The sequence below is a fragment of the Chenopodium quinoa genome, unplaced genomic scaffold, assembly GCF_001683475.1.
Source record: "Chenopodium quinoa cultivar QQ74 unplaced genomic scaffold, ASM168347v1, whole genome shotgun sequence".
Lineage (NCBI taxonomy): Eukaryota > Viridiplantae > Streptophyta > Magnoliopsida > Caryophyllales > Amaranthaceae > Chenopodium > Chenopodium quinoa.
Window position 1 is genome coordinate 2656301 of NW_018742720.1, and position 23522 is coordinate 2679822.

The 23522-nt window shown below is 32.8% G+C and overlaps 1 protein-coding gene across 4 annotated transcripts; it reads right to left on the reverse strand.

The window, feature by feature from the left end:
- Positions 1 to 326: 326 nt before the first annotated feature.
- Positions 327 to 23490, reverse strand: LOC110723179. Of its 4 annotated transcripts, none has more exons than XM_021902509.1 (14): positions 23402 to 23484; positions 17803 to 17966; positions 16899 to 17050; positions 16544 to 16644; positions 11426 to 11681; positions 7581 to 7763; positions 4718 to 4810; positions 3672 to 3854; positions 3021 to 3123; positions 2738 to 2920; positions 2117 to 2646; positions 1558 to 1988; positions 834 to 1037; positions 327 to 665 (listed from the first exon to the last, which is right to left on the reverse strand). In XM_021902509.1, exons 4-13 carry the CDS (start codon positions 16555 to 16557, stop codon positions 875 to 877), a joined length of 2139 nt encoding a protein of 712 aa, XP_021758201.1. In that variant the 5' UTR covers positions 16558 to 16644; positions 16899 to 17050; positions 17803 to 17966; positions 23402 to 23484; the 3' UTR covers positions 327 to 665; positions 834 to 874. The 4 variants fall into 4 exon arrangements, with proteins under 4 accessions (XP_021758201.1, XP_021758202.1, XP_021758200.1 ...); XM_021902510.1 differs by having other exon boundaries at positions 17803 to 17955; positions 23402 to 23483; XM_021902508.1 differs by lacking the exon at positions 17803 to 17966 and having other exon boundaries at positions 23402 to 23490.
- Positions 23491 to 23522: the final 32 nt, after the last annotated feature.

Here is a 23522-nt window from a genome sequence, read left to right on the forward strand (position 1 = left end):
ACAAATTGAAGCTGATATAAGGTGATTATGAGTTTATCACACCCATTATCATATCAATTAAGCTAGTCGATATTTGTTTATCCTATTCAATGTGACAGTCCACTAAACATAGTCTTGAATTCTAGATTTTTGGGAAAAATATTTATCTTTTTAGTTGTAATCAAGAAAGTAAAATCACGTTTCTTAATGATTTCCACTTCTCCCATTATTCATGGTCTATTAAAAGATCACTAAATGTTTTCAAAATACAATCACTAAATGTATACTTTTTTTTTTTTTTTCGTGTCAAGTACATGCTCTTTAAAGGTTTTAGGGTATTTTGGTCATACAGTTCCAATTTGGTCTTTCTAAGATTTCAATTCCGGTAAGTTGTTGATGACATTCAGAGAATTCAGTTTAAGCAAAAACCATGTATTTTTGCCTACAAGTTTTTGCTAAAGCATCTGAATAAGGTTAAATTGAATAAAACGGAAACATATAGAATGTCTCGAGCTCAGCGAGCATCTATAACTAAGAGGTTCTTACAACATGTTCTGAACTATTTGCTGCAAATGCAACTACTTCTAAACAGCTACAGCTTCTATCCCTCATATTAGCGATCACTGGCTTTCTTCTCTTATATAGTCATCATATTAGTCACAGAATCACAGCAACAAACCCTACTCCTGTAAATTCACCAAGTAAGTTGTTAAAATGACAATTTCACATATATGCCGACCATACAGCAATTATCAACAAAACTCGGGAAAGGGAGGGAGGGGGAAGGGAGAGGTTAGTCGAAAAAGTTACATGCATCATAAAGATGAGAGTGGTGTATTTGTTCCTTTCAATACCTTCATATTGTTGCAATTCCTTTCCACACCCCTTGCTGCACCTATTTAAATACTGATTTCCACTTCCCCTTTTTCTGTGACTTCAAACATGCCCGAAGAGGAGGAAATTCCTTCTTATTAAGCGTTATAACAGGTTCTGGAGGACGGCTTAGAGGGGGGAACTCACTGTCATCTGCCAGTTGCAATGGCTGCACAGGGACCACCCTACATTTCCAAAACAAAGGGATGAAGGATTAGACAAATCAGAATATGATTATATGAAGCAGCTGCAAAACTTTGGCAGGGGTAGACAATAAAAATGGCAAATAAAATTCGTTAAATTAAGAAGAAAACTGACAAGGGGTCTGAGCTACACATGGCGGAGGAGAGTGTATTAAAAAACTCACAAGGCTTTTGAGGTTGTTATTGTCTCACCCCTTCTCCAGTGTGAGAAAATTCACACACACGCCCCCCCCCCCTTTCCCCAACACACACACACACAAACATATATACATGACAACAGCAGCAAAGCCTTAGTCCCAAAATGATTTGGGGTCGGCTAACATGAATCATCATAAGGAACCCGTAAGGGACATAACAATTTAATCAGTTGAAAAAATTTGAAAAAAAGGTGTGCAAAGCAAGAAAAAGAAAGAGCATCCAAGTAAAAATCAAGAGAGTTTTAAAAGAGAACCGAGAATAAAATTGAATGTGCAAAAGCAACAAGGGCATAAGAAACTCGTACATTTTTTCCTCGCTCTTAGATAAATCCTGGTCTTCAAGTACTGTCACAGTTGTTGGGTCACTCACAAGGTCCAAAATAGCCGAAACATCGGAATCTGACAGCTTCCCTGCTTCTGACAGTGACAGAGATCTCGGAGATGAATGTTTGAAGCTATCAAACTCAATGCTATCCAATGACACTGATGTCTCTTTGACCTGCTTAGTCTCCGGGGGATTCGATTGGTTGACTTTAATAGGTATGGGCTTACTTCCAGGAAGAATAGGGAAATCTTCAATCGAAAAATTAAAGGCATTTGTGTTTACTTCCACACCAGATGACAGATTAGCCTTTGTAGAGGTGCAAGATGGAGAGTCCACAGATTCAACTTCTTTTCCCTTTTCCTGTTCCTCATTTCTTGCTTCTACATTAAAATGCCTTCGCATGAGATGCTCCTAGTATCAATCAAAATTAGTACTCTGAAAAAATATTTATTTATTTTTTTTTTTTTTTGGGGGGGGGGGTGTTTACAAAAAAGACTTGCAACAAAATAGATAAACCCAAAATGAAAGAGAAATATTACAAGATTAGGAATATATGTCCCTGTTCCCCTTGATTTCCGCTCCTCTGTAACATATGTGGCATTTGTCTGTGGGTAACTTATCAGATTCCGCTCCTCTGTAACATATGCAGCATTTGTCTGTGTGAAACTTGTCAGTAAATTAACAGAAGGTGGACTTATGTTGATGTTACTATACAAGCTCTGATCAAATTGCACAGTATGACCCATCTCCATACACTGATTATTCCAGACCGTACAATGTGCTGATGCTTCAGGGAGTACAGGATACATCACACCATAATCAAGAAACCACAGAACATAATGTATTCCTGAAAGAAGATGATCATGATCACTGTCGCCAGTGAAGACATTAGAACCATACTTGTCCACAGGAACTGTGACATCTGCTCGTCTTCCATTTCCATTCCTCTCCAGCGTATCCTTGAAAAACTTTTCAAGCCCACATTCAATATTTTGTGATGGTAACATCAAAATGTCGCCCAACTTTTTAGTACCATAAGAGAGAGCAGCTTTGATACGATGAAAGTTACCTAATAAAAGTATCATGAAGATTATTGTTAAATAAACAGAACATTTAAAAAATAGTTTTGAAGAGTTTTGGTGTTTAAAGCATTGTAATACCCTTGTTAACACTGCGGCCTAAATTGTTCTCATCTCTAAGAGGATCTAAAATGTTGAGAAACTTTACAGGAAATACAGAATTCTTGGTTCCAACAATTCCCATAGAAGATAAGATTGCTTCTCTAGAACTCCTTAGAAAATTATCAGTCAACAATAAATCATCGCAGTCATGTGGTGCTTGCACTGTGAGACAAAGGCACAAAAAACTTTTTAGCAAAAAAGAATAATCAAATTACAGCAGAGCATCAAAGACAAAATTAGCAGGTGTAGATGGAGTAATTACCCACTATATCTGGAAGAGATGATATTAAGACAAGACCATTAATATCAACGCAATATCTGGTCCAATCAAATGTGCTATAGTATTCTAAAAATTTATACAAGACCTGCAACCAGTACAAAATTCCTGAGTTTCTCAATGATATCACCTTCCAAATAAAATATAAATTATTTTAGCCAATTTCATTTTATCCAATATATATAAATAACATCAATGAAATGTTATAAACATCATTTCATAATATTATTAGATCCATAAAATTAAGTCAATTTAGGCTCTGTTCTCTACTTCTCCTCACCTTAAAAAAAATAATATGTAGTAAAAATAATTTTAGTTCAGTAAAATTAAGTTCAGTTCTGTACAAAATAATTTCAGTTCAATAAATACAATATTTAATCATTAAGAATCAATAATTTTAAAGAACAAATATAATAGAGAATCAATAAAAATAATTTAAGTTCAGCAAAAATAATTTTAGTTCAATATAAATAATTCGAATACAGCAAAAACAAGGTAAAGTGAACAGGACATATCTAACTCAAATGCCTCTTTATGATACCAATAGAATTTTTACTAAATTCAATTGAATATATTTATTTGTATATGGCTATAACAACTATTGAAGATTGTGACATTTTAACTTGAAAAACTTACTGCTAAAGGACAAGTCAATGAAGAATGAAAAAGATTGATAACATGCAAGACCATAGTCTCCAAAGCATATGTAGATATTAGACCATGGAATCCACCAAGGATCCGACTCTCATAATAGCACCATGCTTTGATGAGAATCACACTGCGCTTGAAGAAATGATCTTTGCCAATAAACCGGTCAACCTGGTCAATATTCAAATAGAGTATTCAGATAAAAGGAGGTGAAAAACATACATACAAAGCAATTAGATGTAAGCATCTTAACCATCACTTCAGGTGCAAGGAAGAAGAAAAGTATTGGTACAGGACTACTGGAATGAGAATAATTTTCAAGCAGGATATCCTTTCAGAAATTAATGATAATGAAACTCCCATTACTAAAATAATGACACAAAGATATACTTCCTCCGTTTCTTTTGGTTGACACGTTTCTTTTGTCACATTTGCCAATGCACAAATTAAATCATTAATATCTTTAATTATCAATAAGAAAAAATTATAAAAAGTTGATATTTTGAAAATATACATTGTGACGAATATAACAAGATCCCACTTGACTATATAACATGGTCAAAGTGAGGTGTGTGAATAGTGCTAAAGCCAAAACGTGTCAACTAAAAAAAACGGAGGTAGTACATACTAACAATCAGAAAAAGCAGTATAATGCAAAGCATTCCCAGAATGCATACAGTGAAAAGGGGAACAAAAGATGAAATCTAAAAAAGTAAAAATTGTACATTAAGATCAATATGTGTGAGCACTTATCTTATAATCTCACTTGACGATTCTGAGAAAGTCATTCTTAATGATACAAATGTTACAAAAAGCCAATATTGAAGAATGCAAGAAATATAAGATTAAGGATCCCAAACTTAAGTTGTTCAAGAAAGTAGAATGATCCTCAAAGGACTCAAATCCTAAAAATCAGGGTGGTTATAGAGGGAAAACTTACTAAACAAGATAAGGTCACGAAAAACACAGCGCAGGTAAAGATGTATATAAAACAAAAAGGAAAAAAAAATTAAGATTTAGATCTCCAACTTAACCTGTTCAAGAAAGTACAGTGAACAAAGCCCAGTTGTTTGATTGAAGGATATGTCTACACAAATTCCACCCACAGTGCATTTAACAATTTTCACCTGCAACCATCATAAGAGTTGCAAATGTTAAATACAAATATCAATTCAATTCTCATTTTAAAATAAGTAACTTTCTTTAAAATGCAAGAATAACAGTATGCATTAAGGGAAGTAGCATGACTAAACAACTAGCCTCCTTACCTACATAATAGCTTTTGCAAGTGGAATATAGGAAAGGGGTCTTGATTTGGATAAAGTTCCAAACATTTTAAGGTATAAGAGGGCTTAAGTCAATTTTGGACATTGGTGTATATATATGTATATATATATATATATATATACACACACTCCGTTGACACGTTTCTTTAGTCATGTTTGTCAATGCACAAATTCAACCATTAATATCTTGAAAACATTATGATAATTTGATATTTTGAAAATATTCATTGTGACGAATCTAACAAGATCCCACATAACTATATTTTTCATTTCGTATAAAGCACAAAATACGGTCAAAGAGGAATGTGTGAATAGTGCTAATTGTCAACTTAAAATAAACGGAGGTAGTATAATATAGATAAATGGTTCTTGAATAAGAAAATACATTAAAAAAAAAAGTGTAAATACTATCACTAAAATAACAAACCGTTAGCATCATATGTTGACGTGTTTCAGTTACTTAAAGAAAATTTTCCTGCACTAATTTTTTTTCTATCCCAACCCTTACTTTGCTCCTATTCTGATTTATTGAATTGAGTTGAACTGATTGGAATGGAGGTGAAATGAAATGAATATTTTATGAGATAAGGAAATTAGGAACTGAACTGATTGGAGCTAAACTGAACTAAGCTGAAATTTTGTACTGGAATCTTCTCTATGCACTCTTTTAGGGAGAAGAAAAATAAAATCCTTATTTTCTACTTTCTTTACTTCATTTGACCGAGACTCATGACTCATTGAAGTCCTTATTGAAAATGAAAGTCTTCATTACTATGGACTATGGAGTAACTCATTTTTTTTCCTTATTTATGTCGCTAATTGTTTAACCTTCTCAAACACCTTGCATTATACTCCTCTCTCTCTCTCGCACCCAGCACCCTACAACAGAGTTTATTCCGGTCATTATCGTTCCAGAAAAGCCGATAGTTTGTGCAAAGATAGTTGCTGCCAATTATTTGTTCTCTATAGATTTTTACATGTTTTGGATTTTTTTGAGATATGGAATTTTTTTGCATATTGGAATTATTTGTATGAATTTGCTTGATTTCTGATTGATTTGTTTTTTTATTAGTTTTTTAAGAGGAGAGCGATAGAGAGAAAAATAAGTTGGACCCATGTGGGTAAGAGAGATAGAGAGGAAAAAATGTCAAAAACATAAAGTGTTGCAACTAATTAAAAATTTCCAAAATAGGAAACTATAACAACTAAAAAGAAACGGATGAAGTATTAAGTGGAGCATATGAAGGCAAGGAATTATGAAAATTATTTTTCTGTTAGCCTCCCCTATAGATTTAGTATGAAGATTGAACTAATTTTCATGAGATGAGATGTTATTTGGATCTGTGGTTTCTACTTTGTCCAGCTGAAGGTTAGGGAGGACTCATGTGAATTCTTTTTTTATTTCTTATCAACAGAAGGCGTGGAGCAGCAAGAAATTGAAATTGTCCATACCCAAGCTTATTTTCATGTTTTTTTTTTTTAATTAATTTTTGGAGTCCATATTCAAAATTTTGGATATGTTTTTTAAGTTTTTGTATGGAGTTTGTAATACTTGTATAATTAAAACGTATTGTAAAACCGTGCATGTTAGGCTAATCTAGCAAGTTAATACATGAATCTCCAAAAAAAAAATTAATAGCTAATATGCTAAAAAAAATCACCACAAATGAGCTATTGTCATAGGCTCATAGCAAATATTAAGGAATTGTCATAGGCTCATAGCAAATATAAAGGAACCATAAAGACTTAATAAAATGGAACCATATCTACAGCTTATGCTTTTAGAAAAAGTAAATGATTTCATCAAAATCACCAACAAGGCCCCTTGTAAAACTCTAAGCTTTGAAATAAAAGGCATATATAGTAGAGGTCTATACTCCCTCCATCCCTTTTTGTTTGCTCCATTGGGGGAGGATTACTTCTTTAATTTTTGGTTGAAAGTGATTGACTAATTGATGAGAGAGAAAAGTGGTGGGGGTTATAGTAGTGGTTGTAAGAGTGAAGGTGTGTCTTTACAATCAAAAGTAGTATGGAGAAAACTCAAAGGATAGACTAAAAAGTAAAATTGTGCAAATATTAAGGGACATAAAGAGTATAACACAATATACATTAATGAGAGTGCTAAATGATGACAAAAATTGTCATTTATACCATCACTTAACTCTCACCATATCGCATCATTTATCAAATAAAAAATTACAATATACTAAACGCTAAAAAATAATGCGAAGTTTCATATAAACAACCTCAGTGGTGACTTGGGAAATAAAGGTCACGGTTGGCTAAGTGCAAGAATAAGGATGCAAATATATCTCATTATCCCTAATTATACCTTTGATAAGATCCATAATGATACTACTGTATGTATCTTTTCTTGTAGCAAGACCACAAATGTTGCTTTAATAATCCTCTTATATAAACATCACATATTTACCCCAAGGCTTCCATCCCCCAAATCTAGTCCATATAAAAAGAAAAAACAAATATAAAGAGGGTAAAGATTACCATTTTGTTATGAGGGCTTACAGGTACAAAAACAAAGAGCATAAAAGACCTTTTATTACTTCTTTAGTGAAATGTAAAATTACAAAAGACAAACCTAGAGACAAACCTGCGCAGGGACACAAAGCACATCCTCAACTTGAATTCTAGTGCTTCTCTTCTCTTCATTTTCTAGGAGATGGCAGATCTCCGCAGCTAAATCTTGGCCAGTATTGGAATAACTAACTGCAGTCAAGTCGATGTCTCCATGTGGAAGGTAGGTCTTAAGAGGCACGGATCCAAAAGGGAAAACCTAGAAAAATTCAAAACAAAGCATATTCAGCAAGCTCCATTTGATTAAACAATTTTCAAGACTATGACAAAAGAAAAAGCCAAATTTGGGAAGAGAAAAGGCAAAGACTCCCTCCATCTCCAATAAAGTCGTACTTGCCTTTTGCACTAGTTTTTAGGAAGGTGAACACAAAAAAAACAAGACATTGAGGGGTTAGGGTTTGGTTGATTAATGGGTTTTAATTGATTAAAGTGGATTAAAAACATAAGATACTGGGGTATGGTTGCTTAAAAGTGAATACAGCAATAGCATTAAAAAAACGTATGAGACTATTATATAGGGGCAGTTGTTTTGGATAATTGAGACTCCTACTTGGAACAGGACTATATCAAATCATGCTAAGTTTTGCATTTTTACCGATTTACACTATGTATAGACTCAACTTTGACTATTTTCTATGATTTATAATTAAGAGAAAACATAGTCATGTGGAAGTTGTTAGATTCATCTCAATTTATGGTGAGTTGCTGACAAAAATATAGCCTTCTACGAAGTATAAATTTTACTTACTAGTAATTACAAATATCAATGGTTGAAGTTATGCATTGGCAACTTGGAAAGCATGAAAATATAAGTGCTGTATCTAAAATATGAGAAAGAATAACAATAAAACTCCCTCCATATTTAAATAAATGAAATCACAATTTTAAAAAGGTTAGTTGAATTTATTAAAGTAATAGATAGTAGGGTTTAAGTTTGAGCAGAGTGAAGAAAGTAAGGGGTTTGTGGCCTTGTGGGGACCATCAATTAGTAAAACATTTATAAATTTTTTTTTTTTTTTAAAAAAAAAAAGAGTATTATTTACAAAAAATAGAGAGAGTTACTTAACAAAGAAACATTTTATTTAATTAAACACGGTCGAAAAAAGAAAATGTTTCATTTATTTAAACACAAAGGGAGTACCAACAATAACAACAAAACCTTAGTACCAAAATGATTTGGGATCGGCTAACATAAATCATCATAAGGAACCGTCCGATACAGAATAGGAATGAAAAGAATATTATGACCTTGGCCTAATATGCCATAAATAAAACCACATTTTGGATTTTGATAATCCCCCGATAAAATCATCTTTGCACATCATCTTCCAAAAACCTATATTATAGTTGTAGAGTCGTTTAAACGAGAACCCTCCAAAACCCCAATGCTCAACTCTCATGCATTTAAGTTTTTTTTTAAAAAAAATAACGACCAATCCCACTACTTTATTTTTTTTTTTTATCATTTTAAAAAAAAATTATAAAAAAAAATCAATAACTACCCATTCACTATTTCTTTTTTGTTTTTCTTTTTTGTTTTTTTATTATGGGACTACTACTAACATTTCACTTTATGTGTGTTTTTTTTGTTACGTTGTATAACATATGACATGCATTAGCACGAGTATACAGTTCCTTTATCAACAATTCACTATATCACTCAAAATCCCCAGCATTTCACTTTTTTTTTAAACGCTACGTACTAACATTTCACTTTGTTTTACGAGTATTTATTTTTATACATAGTATAATATATGTCATGCATTAGCACGAGTATACAGTTCCTTTATCAACATTTCACTATATTAGTCTAAATCCCCAACCCTTTAATTATATGCATTTTTTTAAGGACTACCCTCCTAACATTTTCCACTTCTTTAATCATCAAAAACAAAAAAAAATGTACGTTTTTGTGCAACTGGCCTCAACGAATAACTACTTACAACAAGACAAAGTATGTAACTCCTAGAGCAAGACACTAACCCATATGACACTAACTGAGTAACACGAGTAACCCCTATAACACTGAACGGGTAACCTCTATAACTTTGAAAAAGTAAACCCCATAATAGCATTGCGTGGCCTTACATAAAAGAATAAGACTCTGTTTTTTTGAGCTTCAAAGCAAAGCATAGAATATCATATTTCAGCATAACACATCAGGTGTCAGCACATTATTAATACGATTATTATTAGTACTCGGTACAACATAGCTAATTAGGGTTTAACAGAACCGACAAGTCCAAAACCGACCATTACAGCTCAAGTCTAAATTACAACATCAAATCAACTTTCCACATTTTAAATATATTTTTTCTTATATATCCCGTGCATTTTGCATGGGTACACTCTAGTAGGATAAAAATGCTCAGTAACTTGTTTAATAGGTTAAGGAAGGACATGTGTCACTACGATTTGTTAGGATTTTTAAATTTAAATTTTAACATATTTATTTCTTTTTTAAAAAAAAAAAAAACCTCCCCCCTTCCTCGTTCAGCACCCGCACCTCAAGCAACCCGCAACCCCTACACTCAACCACCGTTCCAACTTCACCAACAACAATCGCACACAATCAGCAGCGGCGGCCACTACCAAGTACCAAACCACACCAAAACATCAGGTCATAGCAATTTTAGGCCCCAAAAACAAAGCAAATCGCAGGTTCTGCATATTCCACTCCAATATCCGACCACCCCTTCCCCTTCCAATTCTGGCAGCCCCATCTATCTCCACCCCGACCGGATACCACTCCCTCTCCTTCGCAGCCCAAACCCGCTACCTCTCTTTCCTTCGCAGCCAGACCTGCCCACCTCTTTCTCCTTCTCATCCCACACTTTCCCACCTCTCTCTCTTCTGCTCAGCCTAAACCTAACCAGGTCACCACCCAGACCCAACCACCAAGCCACCACCCTTTATGGTGAGGTCGTGACGGTGTGGGGATAGGTGGGAGGTTCACGAGAATGGGTGGATTTTTTTATTTTTATTTTTTTTTGTAAATTAAAACCAATTTTTTTTATTAAAATCATTATTTTAAAATAAGAAAATTGTAAAATAAAATATAAAAAATCAACCAATTACAAAGTGACGCGCGTGATACTAACCCATTTTCGCCCCATTTATGGAAGATCATGTGCAAAGGTCGTTTTATTGGGAGATTATCAAAAGGTGGTTTTATTTATGGCGGACCGAGCAAAGGTCGTAATATTCCTGTCAATTATTCCATACAGAAAAATGGGACAAAACAAGACAATCGATTGAAAAGGAAGTTTCAAAAAAGGTGTGTAAAATGAGAAAAAGAAATAGCATCCTAAATATTAAAAGAGTTTTAAAATAATACCAAGACTAAAATTTAAAAAAAGCTTCGCCAATCTGCTCTCCTATTTTTCCCCATACCCCACATTTTCTCTCACTCATACAAAATAAAAACAGAATTGAAAGACGTGGGACCCATGTGATTTTTTGGTGAGGAAGTTCACAGCATGAACTTCTTTACAAATCTTCATGAATTTTTTTCGTGATTATTCACCATAGGGATACAATTCTTCTCAAAAATTTTACTTCATGAGAAGAAAATCCTCACCGTTGGAGGGCTCTAAAAGAGGGCTTTATTCCAAAAACTAACCCTAACATAAAAATTTAAATAAACCACTCCTTACTTTATAACCTCTTCAATTACGAAGTGACTAATAGTATCAAATGAACAAGAAGCCAAGAGAGAGTAGAGATTTGTCCATACCAACCAACAAAACAGAACAAGGTTCAAGGAACAAAGAGTTTTATATTTAAAAGTTGACAAATAAATAGATATTAGATATACACACAAACATATATATGAATTTGAGATAGAAATGATGTTCTCACCTTAATTTCAAAAACATCTTCAATAAGCTTCTGAAGATATTCAATGATCTCTTTCCTCCTATTCTCAGATTCAGCATTAGGTTGGATAACGGACAAAATCTGCTGAGCCGTCCTGTCACCAACCTCCCATCTTCTAACATCAATTTGCAAAGGATTCACATTGCAGTTAGAGCTTGATGAAGATGTGAATGATGATGGATGAGGTGAGTGTAAATTTTGGATATCCATCATCTCCAGAAAACTGCGAACTTTATCCCTAAAAAGAAATCAAAGATTTATCAAACATAAAAACACCAGAAATCAAATGCATAGCCAATGTACAGAAAAGCAAATAAAGAATAATACTGAGAATCGCTAAATACGGAAGAAATGAATGGGAGATAGCAACTAAAGCAGTAATCAGCCCTCTAATTTAATTTAGAAAAGCAAAACTGCAAATGAAAATTAACAGCTTAACCTTAGAAAGAACTCTGGTGATTTTTGTTCAGAATGGTGAAATGAGTTCCAAAGTTCTGTTTTTTAATTTAAGATATCCCCATCCCTGCCCCTTTTCTCGCAACGTTAAAACTATTGATTAGATCTCTACTCTAAGATTTGAAAATCTGAGAGATAACCTCCAAAAAAATTAAAGAGAGCAAAACAGAATTCGAAAAGAAGTAAAAAAAAAAAGCATTTGACTCCGGGAGACATCCGTAAATTGTCTACTTAAGTGACACGTGGTGAAAATGTCAGTATACGGGAATTGGGGAAAGAAAAAATGCGGAAAGAAATCAGGAAAATCAAAATTGATGTAGTCTCACTGAACGGTTATAATGGAGTCGGGTCAAACCAAATGCAGAACATAAGAGTCAACAGTTTCACCTTTTGCAAAAACAATTATGCAATCTTATGGAAAGGAAGGTAACTCCATAATGAAGTGTAAAAACTGACACAAAAGACAAAACTTTAATGGTAGGTTGCATGATTCATGTAAATCAAATATTAAGCAACGGAAAACAAATTACTTTCAAAATCCGTTCAATACTCTTGCTCCATACAGTTATTTTCATAAATGCAATCTTATTTGTATTGAAAAAAAAAACGGATTACTTACAACCTTAATCAACCCATAGATACATAAAGCTGCATCTATTAGGATACGCTGCTACATTAATGCTTAAAATAATAGATGTCATATTCAAATTCACTTACTTTTTCCACAACAAACCCCAAAACAACCTTTCAGCCAAAGCAGTGTACATCAAGACCTCCCCAAACCCCAAATTAGGCATGTAGCATGATCCTCACCTTTTGATGGTGGCCAGGTGGTATTATTTCCATATATGATTTCAGATTTTCTGTTGAAACTTAAAAGGCCATTAATGTTGCTGACTCAGACTAATTTTCAATACCATGAACTTTACAAGGGAAAATGGAAAAAAAAATAATTGGTTAGGCAAATAGTTAAGACACCCAATTTAATATACATCCCAAGTACATCAAATTTCTTTAGCACAAACTGGTATCAAAGGCACAGCTGACACACCTATGAGTTTCCAACATGAAAGTATCAAGAAAATTTTCAATATATTATTTAAAATATGAACTGTTAAAAATCATACTATACACTATCTCACAACTTTTTTATGATGCACCCAAGCACTTAATCTTCACTAATTATTGGTGTCCTCGACCTAATACAAAACTCTTCTTTACTCTATGTAAGAACAACAAAAGCTTCACTAAATTACTATATAAAAACATCAGTTCATTCCAATATATATGTAATAATACCCCATCATATATAATTGAATTGTGACACTATCGTATACACTTCTTTTCATTGCATACATTTTATAAGTTGTGAATTTACATCAGAACAGAGTTCACAAAGATCTTGTTTAACATAGTGCTCATGTTGAAATGATCACTAAAAGCAATGTCATATACAACTAACATCACTATTATAACATAGGTGATGCAAATAATGAAAATATATAACCAGTTGACTCAAATTTCCTATACATTCAGAATTACATATAAGACAAAATAATACAAGGGCTAAGAAGTTCATATTAGTCCATAGAAGATAAGGGCTTATAAAAGGCCGATAAGTTCAAATAAGATTAGGCTAATAAATTCCAATAAGGTGTAATAAGGCCCGATAATGTCTAGTAAGTTTCATTAAGATAAAAATAAGGACTCATAAGTTCAGATAAGTAAGATAACATAAAATCAGGGCCAATAATACTCCCTCCGTTACATATTACTCGCAACAAAGGAATATTTTATGTCTCACAAATAATACCCCTTTGTTGCGAGTAATATGTAACGGAGAGAGTATAAAATAATTGAAACCAATGCAAAGAGAACACTAACTAGTTCTGTCATTTTAAGAGGATGAACATTTAAGTCACCAGCTCGTCCATTTAAAAGTATTTGATAAACATTCTCTTTCTTTTTTTTTTTTTTTTTTTTTTTTGCGCATTCAAATACTACCTCCATTTCACATTATGTGCAACAATTGAATTTTTATATCCCACAAAATATACTCAATTGTTGCACATAATGTGAAATGGAGGCAATAGTATAATATGGAAAGAAAATTTCAAAGAGAAATAAAATATTGATCCCTATTCTTAACTTTTAACACAAGCTACAATTAAGCAAGAAGGTGAATCAAAATAATCAAATTATTAAGAGAGGCAATAGAAGCAAGAATTTTAGACATGCTTCCCCAAAAAAATCCAGTTCTTCACAACTGATAACATTCCATAGATCAATCAATAAAAAAAATTCTCATATAAGTACCAAAGGTAGTGTAAGTTATTATAGAATTTGCCTTTATATTTAAAGTACCACTTACATTCATTGTTAACAACTAATACTCTGGGAAAAAAAAAAAAAAAAAAAAAAAAAAAAAAAAAAAAAAAAAACTATTGACTATGAGCCAATACTATGACTACGTAGATATCCTACAGCTCAATAAAAGTCCTTCATTCACAGGTACATAACCCAAACAAGTCACAACATACTTTTAGTAACTACTATACTAGAAATATATACTCTCTGGCAATCCATTGGTTCATACTATCCTAACATCTGTAAGCAAGAAATCTTTAAACATTATCAATCTCAATACCAAACAGCTCAAGAATATGATATCTAACAATTTATGCTAATTCAATTGTCTTTAACTAAATGACATCCAATAATGACCACTAAATCTGAGGCCAGACAAGGCGTCATAGCCAATTCTTTATAACTATAATGGGGCTTTGATGCACTTGGATGGAAAATGTCAGTATAGATTAGGGCATAGCTTTGTCTGAACCCCACTTGACTATTCATGATTGATACAATCATACATGATAACTTATACGAGTAACATTTCCACCTCTAAACTGATGTACATAATATTAGGGATATTCTCACAGTGCTCTTCATAAGACAAACCTTTTCACCTTCCAGATATTAACAGCTACATAACAAAAAGATGTCTAAGCAACAAGGAGACTATATAAATATAAACTACTATTCCAAAAAAAACCTATGAAAAATATTCCAAATTTATATTCTAAGTCCACAGCTTATTAAAAACTCGATTAAAGAACAACAATACCACCCATCATCTACCTTGACTTTAAATTGTGACTTGAAATCCATCAAAGCCTTAATCCCATAAGTGGGGTCGGCTACATGAACCAAATTTTATTATTCCGTGTAGTCATCGACATAATTTTCCTCCTCCATCCCTTATGATCCAATGTCTCATCCTCATGCAAATAGCATACTTTGAATTGTAACTTGAAAGGTCTGGATAAAATAGCATACTTCAACTATGCAACATACCCCACTCTCCAACCTTCTTTGTATTCAAGCAAGAAATAAGAAAATTGCACTGTGAACTTCGTGTAGTAGGAGGAATTGTAGAGCAGAGAGAATAGCAATAACCTCTCTACTCTTTATATCTAGAGGAATGGGTTTTTTTTTTTTGGTATAAAAAAAAAAAGAGATGATCATTACAATGTTCATGGCAGAGTATACCATTAGGGACGACTACGAAAAGTCTAAAACCCTTTTTTACACAGCATGGGTATTCCAGCAAAATTTGGGCACAATGAGTTGAACATGAAAATGTATTACACTAGCATATTGTAGAAAAATTTATCAAAGTAGGATCATTTTAGCCAATAATTTAAACAAGTTGGCTTTCCTCTAGTGCACCCCAGAAGATTAAAAACAGAAGTACAAGAAAATCTACAGAAATGTTAATCTTTTGTGACTAAAATCTACAAACAGCTGACCACCTGTCAAAGACTAGTGTGAATAGCAGCAGTCAGACAAAGCATCCCTTCTTCGACTTAAAACAAAGGTACACATTATAGGAGTCACCAATTTAGTCCACCCTTGTCTATGCATTTTTCATGAAATTTCTGAGAAAAATCAAAGCCATAAGAAGCTCTACACAAGGGCATAAAAGCAAGCAGAGATAAAAGGATTTTCTTACAACACCATGGTAACGCATAAGAATCGTTTATATCAGTTTGTTCCATGATGATACATTATTCCAAAGTTCACTATATCTGAAATCCCATTATTATTGCAATAGCTTCCAAGTTTCTTCAAAGTCCTAGGATAAAATTATATGGATTCTCTTATAAGAATTTAGAATAATCAGACAAACAGGCATTACGGATCAAATATCAAGAAGTCTAACTTGGTATTGCCTGGAAGCTGGAAAGCAATAGCAACAGCTATGAAAAAATAATTCACAACCTACTCCTGTTAAAGTAGTCCTAGCTGGTACAATTTTACACTATGCACCAATTTGCACATTCCAAAGTGTGATTCTCAAAGTTAATACGGGTCTCACTCAACAGTGAAGACATACAGCACTACACACACACACACGCACGCACGATAAATAAACTGATTTAACGAAGTCTGACCACGATGAAAGTCCTTAAATCAGCTTGAAACAAACCCGAGCACAATGGCCAAAAACAGAACACAATAACCAGAACAGAACAAAACAGAAGATAACACAGCATGCTAAAAATTACAAACAACAAAACAATAACCAGAATTGAGGCAGTATAACAAATAACAACATACAGTATAAGGGGTGATACTAACCAGGAGTTAGACATTGGTTACTACAGTATAATGGAGCAACTGAAAGGCAATGCTAGAGATTCTGATGCCCAAGCCTCAACAATTTCTCTCACTTTATGTTGCTGAAACAGAGTACACACAAACAAAATATCAAAATCCCACTCTAATAATAATAATAATAATAAATTCATAAATAAATTGTCATAAAAATCAAAAAATTTAAAACAATTAGACAAAAAAATCATAATTTGCAATGTGGGTACTTCAAAAATTTAACATCAGTCATATGGATATTTCGAAAAAAAAACAATAATCATAATTAGGCATATAAGTATAACAAAAAAATAAATTAAAATAGAAAGAAATTGGTGATCACCCATAGAAAACCCTAAGTCTTTGCAGTGGTGAAAGTCCAGAGAATGAAAAACCTTCCACATTTGAAGGTGCCCTTGTCCTTGTAATTGGGTAATAAGGAAATTGCTCCTTCAGCATCTCTTCAAAGAACACAACACCAAAAATGGAGATATCCTATGAAATATGAAACCCATCATCATAATATAAATAATAACAACAATAAATACAAATTAAAATTATGACGATTGTGAAATCAGAAAAGCATGGGAAATAGTGTATCATGTTTAATAAATGGGATTTTTTATTTTTCAAAATTAGGGAAGAAAATAAAAATACAAAATTTTTATCCCTCAAGATCATGTAAATCGGGTAGCAGATTCTTTAATTAGCTATATTTTGGAAAGATATTGGCCCAGAAAGAGCAATTGAGTGTAATGAATTCCAAAGAAACGCTGAAATCTTCCATAATTAGATGTAGTTTCCAGTTTTAATACCCATAGTATTAAACAGGAAACAAACCCAACTGCCTAAATTAAAAACAATGGAAAAGAGAGAAAAATTTAGGCAAGAATATTCAAGGGTTCTTCTCTAATCTATGTTGTTGGGTTTAGAGGTGGTATGCACTATGTGTTTAGGTTTCTCTCTCCCCTATTTTTTTCTTCTACCTAGAATTCGATTAATAATAAGGTTTTGGTGTTTGGATTTTTTTTTTTTTTAACAAAGATTGTGTTTGGTATTTGGTTTATAATATTGACATAATAGGGTGCGGAATGACTACTCCTATACACATGTTCGGTTAAGCGCATAGTAACTAAACTACCCCTACTAATTCTATACACGTGTACGGTAGCACATAATCACTGTATTTTAGTAATCAATAGTGGTAAGCAAAAAACGTTGAATCAGCGAAAAATTTGCAGATTTACCGGTAACCATCAAGAGTAATAAAGGCCCTTGATTCAAAATATTAGCATGTGTGACGTTGTAATGACGTGTTTCTTTCCATTCACGAGCTTGCTTGCTCATAGTCATTAAATTGGTCAACAATTTTGACGAGATACGTTGCATCAGTGAAAATCCTGCAGATTTCCTAGAAACCACTAGAATTAATAAAGGCATTTGATTCACAGGGTTGTCATGTGTTAACGTATTAATTTCTATTCATATGTTTGGTCAGTCGTAGTCATTAAATTAGTCATCAAAACCAGTAAATAGCGTTACATCGGCGAAAATTATGCTTCCTACCGGGAACCGCCCAAGTAACATTAAGCCTCAAAACTTCAATTCAAGTCTTTAAAAAAACAACAATGTTTATGATATATGTGAGGGAATTTTGTTGATTTATTAAGTTTTTCAGATTTACACTTTGTGAGTTATAATCTAATTTGAAATATATCTACAAAGTAATTAACTATTATAATTTCAAACCATATAAATTGAATTGATCGTGGTTGTTCAAATCAAACCTTGATTTTATCACTAAGGTTTCAAGTTAAACAAGAGCATATAGGGATTAATTTAAACATGAACAATTTCAGTATATCACATATGAAACCATTAGTGTAACATTGAAATCCAACCAAAGGTATCATTTTAAATTTAAATGGTTTCATAAGATTGTAATAAAAAAAAATGAAAAGGTAATTAATGGCAAAATAGATCAGACAAAAGGTATACACTTGATAAAGTTACCTGTAGATCAGATGAAAATAGGAAAATAAGGTACCAGCGTTGAATGTTGACAAAGCAAATTCGTAAAATATTGAGGCTTTTTGCTTGAAGTGAGAGAAGAGCCAAAAAAAAAAAAAAAAAAAAATAATGAGGAATGAAGGAATATGCAAAAAGTTGAAGTAGATGGCAAAGCTATTCAAATTACATTTTGTGTACCCTAAAAAAATATCTTTTTTTTTGGTTGTTGAAATATGTACCCTAAAAAATATCTAAATTAATATAATTTACAGAAAACATTCTTCATTTATTAAAAATCGTTCTTAATAGAGTATATATGCCATGTGGGACCCTCCTTATATATACATATACCACATCATCAAGCAAAACATATGTAGAATAAAAAAAAATGCTTCTAGTAGGATTTGAATTTGAGACCAATATTGCAAGATAATATTAGTATTGTTACAAATAAAAAACATATAGCAATAATATAGTTTTGGTCAGTTGTATTTTTACCTTTCATATGTAATAGAATAATATTTTATTCATTAGATATACTACATCCGGTCCAAATTACTTGCAACTTTGGAATATTTTATATCTCACAAATAATACCCCAAAATTGCGAGTAATTTGGACCGGAGGTAGTATACAAAAATCACTAGAACAATTTATTATTACTCAAAAAGATATAAAACAATCAAGTTGAAATATATAGAGTTTATAACATTATAAAAAATGCAGAGTATATATTATGACATTCAAATTAGCAATCACTGCAACAAGGTCATTAACTAGTGCAATATTAATTTGTCAAATATACTTCGTATTTTTTAATTATAATTATAATCCGTGATTAGAAAATTATTAATAACCCCTTGTCTGGTTTGTAATGAGAATTGATTCGGAATAAGTATTAAGGTTACATAATTGTTCTTATCAATTTTCTTTCCTTTTCTTCTCATTAATGAAAACTTGGTATCGCTGTTGTCCCAAAAAAAAAAATTAAAAAAAAAAATGGAAAACTTGGTATCTCCGTGCTCCATCCCACCCCTTAGTAATAAAACCATGGGAATAGGCCCATTCTATCCCCAATCCCATCTTAAATTTTCTTTTCGACGAAGACAACATAAAAAAAAAATGCACATAACATGTCAAAAAATATTTATTATATATGACTTGAAATCTAGTACAATGGCAAAGGGTCAACTTCAAATGCACATATCTCTCAATCTAGAAGTGAACTTGAGGTGATTCAATTTGGAGGTTATAGCTTGTTTTAAAAGCTTTCCTACGATAGGTCATATGCCCAATTCAAAGTTAGGTCATTTTACTAAAGATTGTCTGATGCGGTTCCAAGGCATCAATATTGTCATTATAATTATTTTTATTGTTATTTTTAGTTTATTATTAGATGACCGAATTTATTAGGATATTTTTGTTAGTTTAATTCGGTTAGTATAAGATAAGCTTAACTTTAAAGATCATATTTGCAAAATATTATCTTTACAAGTTAGAGTTAGTTTCCTAGTTAGATTAGAATTTGTTTTACCGATTTTTAGGCTAATTATTTAGCTTATAAATACGTGATGGTGTTTAACGAAAAGTATGATTGATTGATTTGAAATTTATAAAGTTTTACGTAAGCTTGTGCTTGTGTATTCTTGGCCTAGTTTAGGTTTTAAGCAGTTGAAAGGTTTGGAATCTTGAGTCTCGGTCAAGAAACGCTAAGCAACACGAGCTTAAAACCTAAACTAGGCCAAGAATACACAAGCACAAGCTTACGTAAAACTTTATAAATTTCAAATCAATCAATCATACTTTTCGTTAAACACCATCACGTATTTATAAGCTAAATAATTAGCCTAAAAATCGGTAAAACAAATTCTAATCTAACTAGGAACACTACTAAAAATCGGCCAAATTGCGACCGTTTTTTTACGACCGTCATTAAAACGGTCGCAAATTATAATATTTGCGACCGTTTTTTTACGACCGTCATTAAAACGGTCGCAAATTATAATATTTGCGACCGTTTGTAAGGCGGTCGCGGATTTGCGACCGTTTTTAAGGCGGTCGCAGATTTGCGACCGTTTTTAAGGCGGTCGCAGATTTGCGACCGTTTTTAGGCTATTTAACAGTTGCAAAGGTATTTAAAAAATTCTTTAAAATAATATACATGTTAAAAATAATTTTAAATAAAAACAATTCTATTACGACCGCCAAAACGGTCGCAATTTGTGAACATTACGACCGTTATAGAAATGGTCGCAATTTGCGACCATTTGCGACCGTTCTTAAGGCGGTCGCAGATTAAAATATTTGCGACCGTTTATAAGGCGGTCGCAGATTATAACAATTTGCGACCGTTTTAGCGGTCGTAATTGTTTATTTATTAATTTTTAAAATAGGGTATATAAGGGCTTAAGCTTCCCAACCCAAACTAACCCTAATATTTTTTTTGGGGTTAACAGCCGCCCCCCCCCCCCTCTCTCTCTCTCTCTCTCTCCTCAGTCGACCCTCCTCTTTCACCCTCCATTTTCCTTTTCTCCACTCTATCCTTCTCACGCCCCTCTTCTTTCACTCTCACCTCCTAATTCTCCTCTTTCAATTCTGAAAATGAAGCAAAGCACTTAAGAATTGAAGAATAAGAAGCCGGAAATCGCTGCTCATTCAAGATTTGGCTCAAATCGGAAGCTTCGCCGGCGATTTCCCTCTCCTCCACGCTGCTTGCCACCGTCACAACCACACACTGTAACAAGACCTCCACCGTCACAAGAACGAGCCTAAGAGAAGTCAAGGTTTTCTAGATCTGATAATTAATTTAGGTTATATTGTTGATCTAGATTTATTGTTTCTTATTTCTGATTTTGTATAATTGTTTTGTTGTAATTTTAGTTTTTAATTTTGAAAGATCTATATTATTGTTTTATTTCTGATTTGTGTTGTTTATTGTAATTTTAGTTTATAATTTTTGCAAGATCTATATTATTGTTTTATTTCTGATTTTTGGGTAAATTTCTGTAATTTGTATAATTTTATTTCTGATTTTGTGGGTAATTTTCTTAATTTTTTATAATTTTTATGGGCGGCGTTGGGTTGAGGTGGTTTCGGGTGAGTGGTGTTGAGGTGGTTTCGACTGAGCGGCGTTGGGTTAAGATGGATTTAGGTGAGCGGCGTTGGGTTGAGGTGGTTTCAGAAGAGCGGTAGTTGATTTATTGGTTAGGGTGAGGAGTTGTGGTGGGTAAAGGTGGTTTGGGTTGGCGGTGGTGGTGGGTTTGGTGGTTTCAGGTTAGCGGCGGTGGGTTTTCGTGGTTAGGGTGGGAAGAAGTGGTGGGTAAAGGTGGGGTTTGGGTTGGCAGTGGTGGTGGTGGTGGTTTAGGTGGTTGGTGAGGCTGAATGCGAAAATCAGTAGTGCGTTTTTTCTTTTTATTTTATTTTTTTAAAAAATTTAGCGACGGCTTATGGCGGTCGCTAATTTAAAAATTGCGACCGCTGACATAACCAGTCGCAATTTTTAATTTTTGCGACCGTTTTCTAAACAGTCGTGGAAAATAATAAAAACAGTCGCAAAAAAACTGCGACCGTCAAACGGTCGCAAAAATGATTTTCTGCGACCACGTGAATAACGACCACCACCTTACGACCGTTTTTACTAAAATCTGCGACCGTCTCTGACGGTCGCAATTTGGCCGATTTTTAGTAGTGGAAACTAACTCTAACTTGTAAAGATAATATTTTGCAAATATGATCTTTAAAGTTAAGCTTATCTTATACTAACCGAATTAAACTAACAAAAATATCCTAATAAATTCGATCATCTAATAATAAACTAAAAATAACAATAAAAATAATTATAATAACAATATTGATGCCTTGGAACCGCATCACTGTCTAAACTAGAATTGACGCGTGCCTAATAGCACAGCACGCCCGTGCTTCATCGAGAGATCAGCCAAGAGTGTTTTGTTTCCTAATTTCGAGTATGCTTTATATATGACGGTTACTAATGATATTCCTTGGGGAATAATATAGGGTTTCCTTATGTTATATAAGAAGCCGTTGGGTAGACAATTAGAAGTGCTATATATTGATTAATTAGCCTAGTCAATTCAAGCTGTTATGTAACTCCACTTTTGAGAGATTTTGTAAGAAATGGAGTGTTGTATCTCATTTTGTTATCTCTCTTGTTTATCCTCCAGAAAGCTAATAAGAATATACTATCCCTTAACTTGTGGGCGTAGATCTTGTTGACCAAACCACGTATATCTGTGTGTACGTTCATCTTATCTATTTTCTACTTCATTTCTCAAATTTATGTTTTATACATTGATGTCTAGATTCCGCGCATATCAACACACATAACCTAAATCAATCGATCCTCATCTATTTCCTAACAATATTCACAATAAAAACTTTAGTAGGGGATTCACAATGAAGGTATGGAAAGATATTTTCAAATAAATTTAAAAGTAGAAAGTTAAAAATCATAGCAAATTAACAATGACAAGTTCAGTTGTTTATACCAAAATATTAAGGAGTACATAGTATCTCTTATATGAAGTATATATAAAAAAAAATCATTTTTTTTTAACGTTTGGATACACATTTTAAAAATAAATAAATAAAAAGAATTTTACTAGGGATATAAATCATAAAGAAAAAACCTTTTTTAAAAATATAAAACTTGAAAATTTTGAAATCATTACATTGGCATAATTGGATAATTTATACCAAAGTATTTTACATCATTGCTTTATATATTTTTTCCCCTAACTTTTTTTTTATACGTTACTTACTATTTTAGTATAAGTTAAAAGAAAAAAAAGGAAAGATTTTTATGGATAAAATTACCTGTTTTTGTTTGTTGCCATGTCTCAAAAATGTGTGCTTCCAATTTTCACAATTATCCAACCAACAAACCAAACCCCCTCCAAAAATCCAAATAACAAAACCCAGAAAAAAAATATTCAAC

Excerpts from the sequence above, each read along its gene's own strand:
- LOC110723179 (XM_021902508.1), bottom strand. Across the intron at positions 4,811-7,580 it reads TGCTTTGTGTCCCTGCGCAG|GTGAAAATTGTTAAATGCAC; the intron begins GTTTGTCTCTAG and ends TGATGGTTGCAG. Across the intron at positions 3,855-4,717 it reads CACTGTACTTTCTTGAACAG|GTTGACCGGTTTATTGGCAA; the intron begins GTTAAGTTGGAG and ends AATATTGACCAG.